We start from the raw sequence: 13,578 nt of genomic DNA, 5'->3' as shown, positions 1-13,578 counted from the left end.
GCGCCTATACGTCATGCTCGAATCCTAGCAGAGTACGTACAGATGGAGAGATTCAACATCAAGTAGAACAGGAGACTTAAAATACAAACAGAACAGGCATATACATCACATACACAGCAGCAAAATTAGGGCCCGGCGGATCGGGGCAACATCCGGAAAAGTTGCAGCTTGTTTTTCCTTGAGTTTACACCTTCTCACACTCCGAGCGCCACCAAAGCCTTGCGGTTGCTGAGCGAGCGACTGTGCCGTGCCTCTGCCCGCAGCAGCTCGGGGCATAAACGACTTTCACGCAGGGGAAGGAAGGTTGACGCCCGTGGGAAACGCAACCACCAACTCCCCGGCTCCTTCCTTTCCCTCGCCCTGCAGAAAGCTGCATTTAGAGTAACGGGGGGCTGCTCTGGTGATAGGATAGCGCAGGTTAATTCGGGTCGGAAGGGCCCTCCCCAGCTAGGGCAAGGTCCCGCTCCAAGCGCCGGCTGCTGGAGGACGCTCTGGGCTGGAACAGAAATGGTTTCCACTGCTTCGTTCAGCAAGCGATACCGTAAACGTGCCCCAATAACATGGAGATGTTTGGTACCCAAACTATGTTTTATATATATATATATATGCATCTATTTTATATATATATATGCACACATACATATAAATATATATATATATATAGATCAACAAAGCAGCAGATGCTTTGCAGCGGTGCAAAGTTTGGTGTGAAACTGCCGCGTTGGCCGTGACCTCAGAGGATAACTCGTGCTCACGCAGCGCACCCTCTCCCACCCACGCGATTTGCTGCCGACTTTGCTGAAGGCCGGGGCTCGCCGCAGCCGCGGGGGACGAAAGGGCCCCCCCGGACCTGGGAGCGCGGAGGAAATCCCCGCCGAGAGCTGGAGCCACGCACGCATATTTGGCCCCGGGTGCTCGGTGCCACCTTGCCGCCGCTTGCTGCTGCCAGGCGGCACCAGCATCGAGCTCATCCGTGGGCAGGCCTGGCTTTGCTAGTCTGCCACCGACCCCCCCCCCCCCCCCCCCCCGCCCCGAGTCGATTTGCTGCATTGTTTCTAATCGGAGAATCGTTCACAGACGGCGCGGCAAAACCACCGGGCTGCAGGCGCCGTCCCGGCGCTCCTTCGGGACACCTCCCCGCTCCTCGAAGGTTTGCGGTGGCGACACGTTGCAATTAGCATCGCGCCCGGCCAACGAAACAGGCAAATTTATTCACGGTGCCGGCGGCGGGGACGGGCCCGGGGCCCGGTTGCGGCTCTCCCCGTGGCTGCTCAGAGCCGCCCCGGAGCGGCTCGGCGTCTGCTGCCGCCGCGCCAGCCGCCACGCTGCCTTCAGGCCAAGCGGAGTTAGTATCTCGGCCGGGACAGCGGCGGTTGCACCCAGCCCACGCACTCCAACCAAGCTCACCGCTTCCTCGGCCCAAACTCATCACTTCTGAGACCCAACGATCTCTCTAACCTCTGACTTGCAAGACGCAGCGAGTAAAACACCGACCAGACCGGCGGTGTTGGCCCCAGGTCAGCCAAAAAGACGCCTAACTGATGCCACCGCTGCTGTGAGAGGCAAGGGACAGGCCTGACTTGCCCGCTCTCAAAACGATGGTCAAGAAGGCTTTCCAGAGACAGCTTTGGCACTCCGTCTTTCAAAGCTCCGCACGTTATTTCGCTCTGCAGTTTGCCTCCTGTATCTCGAGGCAAAAACCCGAACCGGCCTCGCCGACGGTCACGCTCGCTGCTGCAGGCCGTCCCGGGTCGCTCGAACGAACGGCGAAGGCGACGCTGCGGGGCGACCTCCCGCCCTGACGCGGGGTCCCCCAGCAGCGCGGACACCGCGCGGCGGCGTCTCCCCACGGGCTGACGGCAGACAGGCTCCGGCACGCGCTCTCTGCGGACGTCCTCCTGCTGCACGCAGATGCGCCAGGGCCACCCGGGCTGCTGTTCTGCACCGAGGCGTTGCTAGAAAGCCGCGGCACCGCAGCAGATAGGGGACGCGCGCGCAGCTGGCCAGGGCAGCATTGCGAACGCCATGAATTAATACCCAGGCATCCGCTCACGCACTTTCATTAGTCACCAAACACCCGAAAAACTCATCTGCTTGCAAATGTGACGTTCGTGCTGCAGTATTCCTGCCCCAAACGCTAAAGACGCGCGCTACAGAATTACTCGGTACCAGGCAGGAGATTTTAACCCGAGGTAAAAAAAATCCTGCTTAAATTCCCAAACTGAAGACCTAAATCTATTTATGTGACTTGAGAAAGAGAGAAATCTACCTCCTGGAGATCAAGAGACGTGTGCTTTCTCCAAAAGGGAGATTTCTTGCAAGTTTTCTCAAACCGGGCACCCCCTAAATTGGGGGGGGACGCCACGAGCCGGTGGTCGGGGAGCTCCTCCCGAGCCGCCGAAGGCCCCGCGGGGTGGGCCGGGGTCGGGCTGCGCGGGACGGCCGCGCCGCGGGAACCGCTCGGCCGAGCGAGGACTTGGAGGGCAGCTGTACGGGGCAGAGCGACATGCAGACGTCCAGGCAAAGGCGCCGGCTCTCTCCAGCGGCTGAAAGGGCCGCCTGGCTGGCGGTGAAAACCGACTTTTTATTTTTAAACAAACACTCCTTTCTTAGCAGCAAGGCAGCGTTGCCCCGAGCTGCCCTAACACGCGCTAGCACAAGCGAGAATTTCATGTCAGTAGAGCAGATTTTGGCAGCGGTCGTACCGAGCCTGCGAATAGAGCTGAGCGTTTCTCTTGATGCCAGCGTGACTTCTGCCTTTCTCATCTGTGGACACTTCAAGATTGCTTTCTGTGATGCAGTTAGGACGGTTTCCTGAGCACTGAAGGAAAAAGGGAAAAATATATATATATATCCCCAAGGCTGGCAGATTTGCTGGAGAAACAAGGTACGACAAAATCTCTCCTTTCGTTCTGCAACTCTTTTTGTTTTCTCCATCTGTGGAAACAGATCTGAAAGTATTTCTTTTGGCACGGAGCGCGTTCTCTCTGCGTCGATTTTGGAAGAACGACACAAATAGCCATTCGCCCCCCTCCTATCTCCAGCCAAAATCAAGGACGCGCTCTAGCTATCATTAAAAAGCACATGCCATAAAGCTAATTCTCCCTTGCAAATCAGCATGTGATTGGTTTCATTAATTGAGGTCGAGATTTGCAAAGGCTCCCTAAAAGGAGGAGAGACCGAAACCCTATTGAAAATAGAAGTCCTTTGAGCAGGTTCATCCCTAATTTCAGCTACGACCGCTGGCACCGTGTGATTTACGGTTAACCCCAGACGGCGCTCTTCGCTGGCACCGAGGTTACAGGAGGAGGCTCCCGCGCTGTAAGGGAGGCGGGCCGCCAGCCGCATTAACCCCTTGAAATCAGAATAACCCCAACGGGTATATATACCCTATACTAAATTTGCAATAAATAAAACCACGTTTGCAACCTTCAGAAGAGCTCTTGGAGCACTGCCCAAATATCGTTTCGACCTCAGATGCCTGGTGCTGGGGGGGGGCTCAGCCTTCCTCCCCACCGGCCTCACCTCCTCGCCGCCGGCCGCTCGCCCCGGCCCCGATGGGCCCCCGACGCCGCGGTGCCCACGCAGCCGATCAGCCGCCAGCATCATTCCCCGCGCGCAGGGACCGCGGCGGGAAGCACGTTCCTCCAGCCCGGCCCCCTCCTCATGTTTAAAACCTCGGTCACATCTAAAACCAGGATATAATCCCTCTGCCTGACGCATTTAAAAATTAAAGGTCTCCTTAATAAGATGCATCGATTACACCACCAGCTCCCAAGCCACGAGGCTCGGCTCATACTTCCAGCGAGACACGGGGCAGAGCCCAGGCTGGCAACCTCGTCCAAGCCTCCCGCACCGCCGCGGGAGCCCGGAGACGCCCGCGGAGCAGGACAAGGAGGTGGCGGCGAGGGCAGCCGAAGGCACCGGCAGCAAAGCCGAGCTACAAAAACGCTGGGAACCGAACTAGATTAGAACAGATACAGTGGGAAAAGGAGTATACCCACTGCCACCGACGCTCCTCCTACACATCTGCCCTTGCACAAAAAATAAGGGGACTGGAAGTCCCAAGCCCTCCAGATTAACCTAAGAGAAGACAGTAAGATGGTTATGTAGGAACCAAGTTTAATCATGTCCTTTATTGACGTGCTATAAAATAAGGATTCAATCCCATTCCCTTTGGCTTCTCAGGGACATGCTCAGACCCCATAAAGCTTAAGGGAAAATATTGACATGTATTTTGACTGACTGGTATCACTGATTTTTACCGAGTGCAAGAGTCGCATTCCCAATTTACATACAGTCCATATAGTCATCAGTCGTTGTAAGGATTGTATGGGCCCTTTGAGCGCAATCTCTCACCTGTTGTCAAGATGTAGAGATGAAGCTTCTAATCCCAGGTTTAGAAGCAGTCTACAGATAAAATAGCAGCATCAGCAAGTGCAAAAAAAATTAACATCTTAAAATAAAATTAAAAATCAAAGCATTAAAAAACAAAACATCAAGTTTTGATTCAACCTCATTCGTGTTCTGTAGTTTTCCGAAGTCTAAAAACCCTCCACCAGCTTTCTCCATACTAGGGAGCTCTCCCAGTTTGAGCCGTTTCATCAGTAAACTGCAATTTACCAGCATCAGGTACCTCCTTTTCAAGGAGCTAAGAGATGAGCGAGGGAAAGGAAACCTTTTTTTAAACGAAATAAACCCCAAGCCTGCCACTTCTTTTCAGCGTTGAGTCCAGCATCCGGGCGCGCAGGACCGCGTCCAGCTGATGGGGTCGGATCCCGGCTTTTGGGGTCCAGCACGTTGCATCAGCAAACGTCTTCAGTGCACTAAGCCCCTGCGGCAACAGCGGATGGCAACGGTTGGCACCTCGGGGACGCTCGGAGGCTCACCGCGCTCTGCGGGGAGTATCGCCCATCATCTGTGCCATTTCACGATGCTGCCCTGAATAAAGCCGTCGATGCCAGCTGGCTTCACGCTGTGCACAACCGGTGATGAAAAGAGAAGGGGGGGGGGGAAAGAGAGAGAAAACCACAGAGAGCGACACAGTTAACTCCAAGGGGAAGATCCCGTCCTCGTTTAACCAACGGAAACGTTGCCATCGACTCCGCCACGGACAGGACCGCGTCCTGGTCCCTCGAAGCGCTCTACCCGGGCATTAGAGACAGCAGTCCCCCACCAACCGATAGGAGACCTGGCTCGGCCCTAATTTCTTCCTGATGCTTGAAAGAGCGAACACAAAAAGCAAGGAATAAAAAAAAAAAAAAGGTCTCTGGGGCAAACGACCCACGAGATGGCGTTGGGTTTGCCGCGTCGCAAGCGGGAACGCGTGCACCGGTCCGGACGCCCGGCTGCGAAGCCCGGGCTGAAGCGCAGCGGGGGGACAAGGCACGGCCGGAGGAGCACCCGGGCGGCCGCGCCGCTCGCTCTTCTCCCTGCTGCTGCTCCTTGCCCGTTTCCCCGGGGTCGGTCCGCTCTGTTTGGGCTTCGCAGGCCCCAGGCGACGAGGGCAGACACGCGCTAGACAACACCACGACGGTCACGACAGCAGCGGCACGGGAGCGGCCGGCCGGGGACGGCCCCGCGGCCTCAGGAAGCGGCTTCGTCCTCGCACACGTCCGGCAGCTCCGGGTCCCTGGCGCCGTCTCTGCTCCCGTCTTTTCTACAGCAACGAACGGAGGGAAAGAAAGAGATTACAGGGCACGCACGGCTGCTGCAAGGCTCTCAGAGACAGTCTCGCAGAGCAGCGGCAATGTTCCCCAGTTATCTAGCTTGCATTCGGGCAGCTCTGCTTTGCTTTGAATTTTTTTTTGGGGGGGAGTTTTTTCTAAACGCACTTTGAACAGCTCGAAACCGCAGCCGGTCCTCCAAAGGCCAGCCGCCATCTCTGCCGCATGCCCTTCGCGGCCACGCGTGCAGGAAAGGCGCCCGCGCCCCCGTTCTGACGGAGCGCTCCGGCTTTTATTAGGCGCTCCTCAACACCTGGATTTTGCCTGGACCCTTCTAGCCCACCGCTAAGCCTGCAGCAGGCGCGGCGGGAGGAAACGCCGCTCCTCCCCGCCAGAGGAGCATTCCTCCCCCCCCATCTTTTCCCTCTTTTTAAACACGTCCTCGACGGCACGCGAGTTTTCGAACGTGGAGCCTGCTCAGCTATTCGCAGGCGAAACGGTCCGCGGTTCGAGGAGCCCCCAAACGAACTACGTCCACCGAAACGTAAAAGAAGGGCTGACCGCTCTGCCGGCAGCAGCTCGGCTCCCGCTTCGACGCGCTGGCCTGGCCCCGGGCCCAAGCAGCGGGGCAGGCGAGGGCGGCCGCCCCCGCGGCACCCCCCCTCCGCGCCTTCAGCCTCCTCCCGCTGCTCCCGACTGGAGACATCAGCGCTGGAGCGTCGCCGCGCCAGCCAGGCGGAGACGGGACGGGGGCCCCCCCGCGCTCCCAGGCCGAGCCGAGACCTTCGGCTGCCGGGGTTTTCCCGCGCCGCCGCTCCAGCCGGCTGGTCCGGCAAAGCCGGGGGCTGGCAGAGCCGGCGGCCGGGCGCGGGGGCAGCCCGCGCGCTTCGAGCCCAGGTTTAGAGCCCCGGCTGGTACCCTCTGCCTTGCAACTACGCTAAAAGAGCGTTTACCGTTTTTCCCAAGAAAACAGAAAGGACCAAAAGCACGTCCGCGCGGCGACAAGCCTCGCCGCCGGCGCGGAGCGCGCGCCTCTTCCCGGGGCGCCTGCCAGCCCGGGTGCGGGACGCTCGGCTTCGTGCCCGTCCGTCCTCGCCTGCTTTAAGTGACTGATCACCCCGAGCAGGCTCCAGTAGGAGCAGCCTACCATCACAGCCGCTTCGCGTCTCCGCGGCGCTCGGAGGCCAGCAAGGAAGGAGCCTCACGGCACTTCTAGCCTAAAAACGGGGAGCGCGGGAGAGGAAAGGAAGGAGAGGACCTGCAGAGAGCCGAATCGCAGCACTCGCACGCACGCACCCTCTCCCGGGAGCTGGTTCATCCCTGAACTGCTCATTCAATACCAAAAAAACCTGTCCCCTTCGTCTTCACTGAGAAGGTAGGGAAAAGGGAGCAGTGCAAACGCCGAGAGCCCAAACGTGCTAAATCCCAGCCCTGCGCCCGGGCCGGGGCTGCGGGGGAGCCCAGGCGCGCCGGGGCAGCTCCGCACCTCCACCTCTCCCCACCTTCTGCGGCCGCACCAGGGGTTTCCCGGGGTGTTTCGTGACCACCCATTTTAATTCCTTGTAATCGGAGCCTGATCCATCAGGCCACCTCAGATGCCAAGGTCCCACTGCCTGCAGCAGGGCTGTGCGTTAGCTCCCAGAACAGGCGTTGAAAGAAAGAGGACGGAAACGCTCTACGAAAAATTGAGAGGCAGCTGTACCGGCTGCCAGTAAGAGCGCTGTGTCCACCCCGCCCCTGCTCCGCCGTCCTTCTCCTGCCTGTTCTGGAGAACCCCTGCACCACCTGCTTTGACTCCTCTGTCTGTCCCACAGGGATAAATCAGCTCCCGGCAAACCCCGCTCTCCAGCGGACTGGAGTGAGGAATGGAAAGATGCACAGTGAATCCCCAAACTCTCATCCGAGACCAGATCTCCCCAATTCGGGCAGAAGACAGTCTCCGAATGAAGCAGTAGATGCCGGGACTTAACACTGAGATTTGTTAAGCAGTTTGTAACAGTTCGTTATATGTTATTGCAGTATTTAACGGAATTAATTGGACAGATTGCTCCCTAGGAACATCTGCGCGACTTGCAACTGAACCGACACGTGCCCGTGGTTTGGGGAAGTCCTGAGCGAGGTGGCCGGTCAGGCGGAGCAGACGATTTTGGTCAGCTCAGAGCTGCCCCAGCGTGCCGTCCGAGGCCAGAAGCCAAGGAGCGGTTGGAGTGGAGATGGCCCTAGCTCTAGCTACTTCTTGTTCATTACCCCCAAATTTTAAAACTCAGCCCAAACTACTAAGTTCAAGTCTTGGCCTTTCTCCAATCCTGCAGCTATTCCTCCGCGAGCGTGGGACTGAACAGCTTTTCCTGCTAAAACCCGGCCGGCTTCTGTTACCCATCCCTCCCGAAAGCAGGCTGGCCCAAAGAGCGTTAAATAATAATAAAGTACACAAACGTTAGCACCACACACACACAATCACTGCTGTAAACTCGCTCCTAGAGGAAGGAAGGATGGACCTAAGGCGCTCAGCAGCACACAAATCACGGAGGCCAAGGAGAGGACACACACTGCTACAGCGCCCGGGGGAAACACAAACACCGAATTACCTTAAAGATGGATGCAAACATACGGATGTGTTTAAGAGGAATCTGTCCCTGAGAGCAAAACAATGAGACAAAGGAAGAAAATGATTGTGAAGATGCCGGCAGCAGGCAAACGAGTTGTATTTCTGCTTCTAACAAGCCTCGCGAGCCGAACGGAACGGCGGAGGGAGCATCGGCCGAGGTCGCGTGCAGCCCGCGGGAGAGACGAGGACGGGCACGGGCCGGGCTGGCACAAACCCGCTCCTGCGGCCACCGCGGCTGAAAGCTGCTGCTCGCGTCCAGTCCGCTGCTGACAGCCGTCAGGGCTTACCTGGGCCAGGTAATTTGGCTCCTTCGGGTGCCGGAGTCCGTGGCGTGGTCGCCAGTCGGACAACGAGGGTACCTACCCGCCCCGCGGGGACACGGCTCTTCCCGCCAGACACGCACGTCTCCCTTTGCAATGGAAACACGCGTGGCGTTTGGTTGGAGTTGTCTCTGTTCTGGCAATATCTAAGCGTTACCCACTTGAAATCTTCCTGGGACCGCAGAGACGGACACCGAGCGCCAGCAGTGTCCAAGGGAGCCTCTGGAGTGCAAACGTCCGCGTTCCACCCTACCCGCAGCCGTTGCGCAGATTTAAAGCCTTTCTTACTGAATTGCCCTGACCAAGCAAACGACCTCTCTCTCCCTCCTGGCTTGCTTGTTCCTCCCCTGCCTGGACAGTAAGGCCTTCGGGGCAGTGCCGGCTGCTCCGCTCTCTTTTGGGGAAGGGTGGAAGCAGGCGGAGGCTTTCTAAACCCCGAGCGATTCCCCTGGAACGGGAGCTGACAACCACATTTCATCAATAGCAACAGCAGCCATAACGGGAAAGTAAATTGGGTCTGTCAAAACACAGCAATTAATTTGATAGGTAGTACTCGCAGTAGATGAGAGTAATAAAATGTGGTGAAGCCAGGGCTGACTCAATTAGAAATCTGGAGCAGGCAGAGGAAATGTAGAAATGCTCCGAATAGAAAGCCAGCACTTAGCTGCAAACACTGAACAGCTGGGTTTAAAGAATACCCTGCTTTCTGCAACTGGGAAAATTAAAAGCGATTGGTTGCGCTGTTAATAGCAGTCCCAGTCTGCAGGATCTGCAAGACTCGGCGAATCCCTGCCTCTTCGGGGAGATCCTGCACAAAAGGCAGCGGCTGGAGGCGACCTTGCCCCAGCCCAGCGCTCCCCTGGCCAGCACGGCCCACGGGGCAGAGCGATGGCCGGCAGCACCTCCCCCGGCACGTAGGGATGCTCTTAGAGGAGAGGCAGGTGCTGCACAAACAAGAGCTGCTAAGAGGGAACATCTTTATTTTAGTTCCTTCTGATTTACTCTCTGGCAAACATGCCTACTGTTTCCATAGCTGGCTTTTTCACTTTTCAGCACTATCAAATAAAGCATTAAATAGCACCTAGGAGAGAACAACTACTTCTGGGTCTTAATAGTGCTTAAAAAACCCCTCTCTCTTTCCAGTGCAAATTTTAGAACTATTTCAAATCAGTGATGTCCTCCAAGGGAACAAAGGCTGCAATGAACCTGAAAGGCCTCCTGCTATTGCAAAGACTTCCGCCCATGCAGCTTCTGCACTAAGTATTTCCAAGAACAGAGCCTGGCAGGTTGTGGACAGGCAATGCAAGGAGCAGGCAGAAATTGAGAACAATTCAACCAAGTGGTTTCCAGCCGCCTCCTCCCAAAATCCCAGAGAGGGAGCTGGCTCCTTTCTCTTCCTATTTTCTTAAAGGACAGATCCATTTTAAGAAACATCAATTAGGCATGAAACGGCAAAAAGCAGACTCAGCTGTCAGAGGATTTCCTGCAAAATATATTCTCAGTACGGGCACAGCCAGAAGATGTTTGAAAAAGGAGCAAGTGGGGCTCCGGCAACGTTACGTGCAGCCTAATTAAATTGAACGTGAAACTGGAAAAGTTTTCTAATTGCTTTTCTTTTTCCTTCTACAGGAACACAAAAAGTCATTTTCCACCTATAAGTGGAAAGAGAAGCAATGTTACAAGAGCTGATTTACCACTCTCTGAAGACATTGCCACCAGGGAGGAGAAGCTCTGCAGGGGAGAGCTTGTGTTTTTGGGCTGGTGCCCTTGGTGTAACATCCCTTCGCACGACAGGCAGCATTGGCTCCATTTTGCTCCCAACACCATTCCTGCGTGCAGCCCAAAGTGCTCCGGCTCCGTGGACATAAACGGGCCCAGTCCTGATGTCCTCCAGGTTGACCTTGCAGTCTTTTAGTTTAAATGCCCTAGAACCAGGTCCTCATGAAGCAGGAGCTCACAGCGGCTCTTTTTTCCCTTCTCTCCTGGTGGGCAGCCACCAGCAGCTTAATATCTAGTTCAGTTTGCCCTTGTGGAAGTAGACATTGTAATCAAAAAATAACTCACAGAGCAACAAACAATCCCATTTCAACCTGGGAGAGAAAATCACTCAAAGAGCTCTGCCTTCCGGTATTAAGTGCACTGAAGCAAGATGCATGGGAAGTTTCACAAGTTTAAATCGCTTTCGTTAGATTTAACTAGTCTAGCATTTTTCAGAGTCTGAAATAATAAGCTACATTCCCTAAAAAAATATCCCTGCTGTAGTGCTTAATATATGAACTTTGTAGATGAGACCTAGCTTATGTATTTCTTTTGAACAGAGGGGTTTTAATACAGGTTCTCAAAAATCCAGTTGTGCATGAATTAATTTATGAGAAGTGTCCTGCTCCAGGCAGGAACCAGCCACAATGTGTCACAGTCAAGGACAAATTTTCTCACTGGCTGGTTAGTAGCGACTGATCAGCCAGAGCTTTCCTTCCACCTTCATCTGAGATACTTGAAACAGGTCCCTTTGGGAAACGAGCTCAAAGCACCAGAACAAGAGACCACCTTGAAATAACAATTCAGGCAGGGTTTGAAAAGGAGAAACCCTGGCGCGTTCAGAGTTGGCTCTCCTGGACAGTGCAAGGTGCACTCTGCTTTTTTTCTTCAGACTTGATAAAACGTTCCCCATCTTAGAGCAACGCAATGCACTGGCCAGGAATGGCAGTGAATTCATGGGCCTGGACATGTGTCAAATTAGTGACAGCTAATTAGAAGGGCAGTGGGCCAAGAGAAACTCAATGGAGACAAACTCCTTGTGTGAAGCTGGCAAAGGAGCTGCAACTGCAGTGCTCCTCAGACACATCCCCACAGCAGCACACGAGGTACGGGGTGTTTGCTGGAGCGCACATTGGCTGACATCTCACTTGCCTGCCTGGACTGAAAACTGCCACTTTTAGTTGCTGAAAAACCAAAATCGTGCAACTGTCAGGAGGAGTCGGAGCTGACACCCTTGCCTCTGCGTGCGTGCAAGGCTGCATCCTTGGGGTGCAAGGCACATGCAGTAAAGCATGCTCAAAAACCCCGAGGGAAGTATCTGGCCCCCAAACTAGGAAAAAAAATCACAGAGCTGAAAAATGCTTCAGCTAGCCAGCATCCCTCCACGCTACGCTCATGGGCACCTTCCTCCCTGGAGCAGAGGGTTGAAGGGGGACAAGCTGAAGGCAAAGTCATACCGGGTAGCAGGTCTTTGAACTCTCCCACTATAGCAGAGGCAGCTCAGGAGGAGAGAAGCCATTAACGTTTTTTACGTTAAGGTCATGGGCAAGCAGGCACGGCCTGGCCCATTGCAGGAAGGGTGTGTGTCACTAGCTATCCAGAGACCGCTAAAGGGACGGGTACCAAACTGTCCTCAAACTTTGCATGAGGAATGAACTCAAGTATTAATCAAATTCTCCTCATTATGTGACTTCTCCTTTAGGCTAGCAAAGCTCCTCCAGCTTTCTATGTTCTGCTGTTTTTTCTACATCCTCCCATTCTCATTTCTGGCAGGGTTCAACATCTCATCAAGTTGCTGAGGATCTGCACATTAACTGGCAAAGCCTTTACTGTAGTCTCTGGTACACAGTTGGGCCCTAAATCATTGTTATCTCTATTTGAGCTGAGCTCCTAAATCCCCACACACCAGTGAGAGGAAAAAAACTCCTCCACTTGCCCTGTCAAAGGTGTAGTGACACTGTTTAATACACCCTCCTGGGACCTGCTAGGCACGGTACTGCAATTTTGGGTGGAAGAGGGTGATTCTGGGGCAACATCACCTCATCTCTAGCTTATAAAACATGCAGACTGCTCATCTGATGCCTTTTCCATTGTCCGTAAAAAGGAGAGAAGAGTTAAACAATCCAACACATGCACAGGCTATGCTGTAATTAATCTTAAATTAGTTAACGAATCTTTGATCACAGTTTATGATAAACTTAACACATTAGAAGCCAGATCCAAGCTGAGGACCTTACATGTGTTTTGACCAAATTCAGCTTACAGAGAGAGCTGCATCTATAAAATCTGTCTTACTGCATTGTGTTTTAACCCTAGAGGATTTGAGGTAGGATTCAGCATCAGCATTTAATTTAGAAGCTTTGTCCTTAAACGCTAAGGAAAATATTTGCAAACGCTTTCCCTTATTCTTCCCATACACCTTTATTCCTTACATTTGGGCAGAGCCAGGCAAGGCTGTATATACCTACATCAGCAAGTTTCCTGGAGCAGACATGGACCTCTCCTCCCGTCTGGTCTGAACCTCAAATGGATTTCCAAAGGAGCGTTTTCTTAGCATGGCCTTCACTAGGATCTTTGAGGAACAAAAATAGACCAGTGAGGACAGCAGGACTGACATATCACCTCCTCGAAACCAGTTCAAAGGAGTCGAACAGCTCTTTAATAATTTAACAAGACGTTTAACAGCATTGCAGGTAAAGCGTGAACTAGAGACATCCCTGGAACAACTATTTGACTTGCAGGCAGGGTCAGCATCACTCCTGTGGGCAGTGCGCTCAGCCCCTGGGGGCAGGCTGGTCCTGGTAAGAGCTGGAGTGGGTGCTGCCGACAGCTGCCTGCCTCTCACAGTGGTCCAAGCCCCCGAGGAGGAGTCATCAGTGCCCTCCTGGGCCGTCTTCCACAGGGGCAGCATGGGAAGAGCCCCCCAGCTCCTGTGTGTTGGAAGTCAAAGGGCCTGCTATTGAGGGGAAAGGATGGGTTTTGCTCTCCCAGACTAGCTGTTGGGGCAAGAGTCTACGTTAACATCACACCACAAGAGCTGCACAAACGGGTGCTCTGCACCCAATATGAGGAACTCCGGCCCTTGGCACAAAAGGCACCCGCTTTGTAGTAATTCCCTCTAACAGCCCTGCAGCTGACTGCACACAAACTGCTGAGACAGGCTTGACCACCCACTGGTGGTCCCCAAGGCTAGCAGGCAAGGTCCAGCTACACAGTCCGCTGGCAG

The 13,578-nt window shown here is 54.5% G+C and overlaps 1 protein-coding gene across 12 annotated transcripts in view; it reads right to left on the bottom strand.

Annotated features, from left to right (window-relative positions):
- Positions 1-1,014: 1,014 nt before the first annotated feature.
- The window catches only part of CAMKK1 (calcium/calmodulin dependent protein kinase kinase 1), a 92,671-nt gene continuing 80,107 nt past the window's right edge, over positions 1,015-13,578 (bottom strand). For 7 of the 12 annotated variants that reach the window (XM_068909460.1, XM_068909462.1, XM_068909461.1 and 4 more), the window contains exons 15-17: positions 12,821-12,924; positions 8,255-8,302; positions 4,106-5,659 (exon numbers count right to left, since the gene is read on the bottom strand). In XM_068909460.1, the coding sequence (XP_068765561.1) occupies positions 5,587-5,659; positions 8,255-8,302; positions 12,821-12,924 (225 nt within the window). In that variant the 3' untranslated portion in view covers positions 4,106-5,586. Of the gene's footprint in view, positions 2,822-4,105; positions 5,660-8,254; positions 8,303-12,820; positions 12,925-13,578 lie in introns of those variants that run through there. The other 5 variants (XM_068909468.1, XM_068909469.1, XM_068909471.1 and 2 more) reach the window with 2 other exon arrangements.

The sequence above is a fragment of the Struthio camelus genome, chromosome 16 (genome assembly GCF_040807025.1).
Source record: "Struthio camelus isolate bStrCam1 chromosome 16, bStrCam1.hap1, whole genome shotgun sequence".
NCBI lineage: Eukaryota > Metazoa > Chordata > Aves > Struthioniformes > Struthionidae > Struthio > Struthio camelus.
The sequence above is the reverse complement of the archived record's forward strand: the minus strand, read 5'-3'. Positions and strand labels throughout refer to the sequence as shown.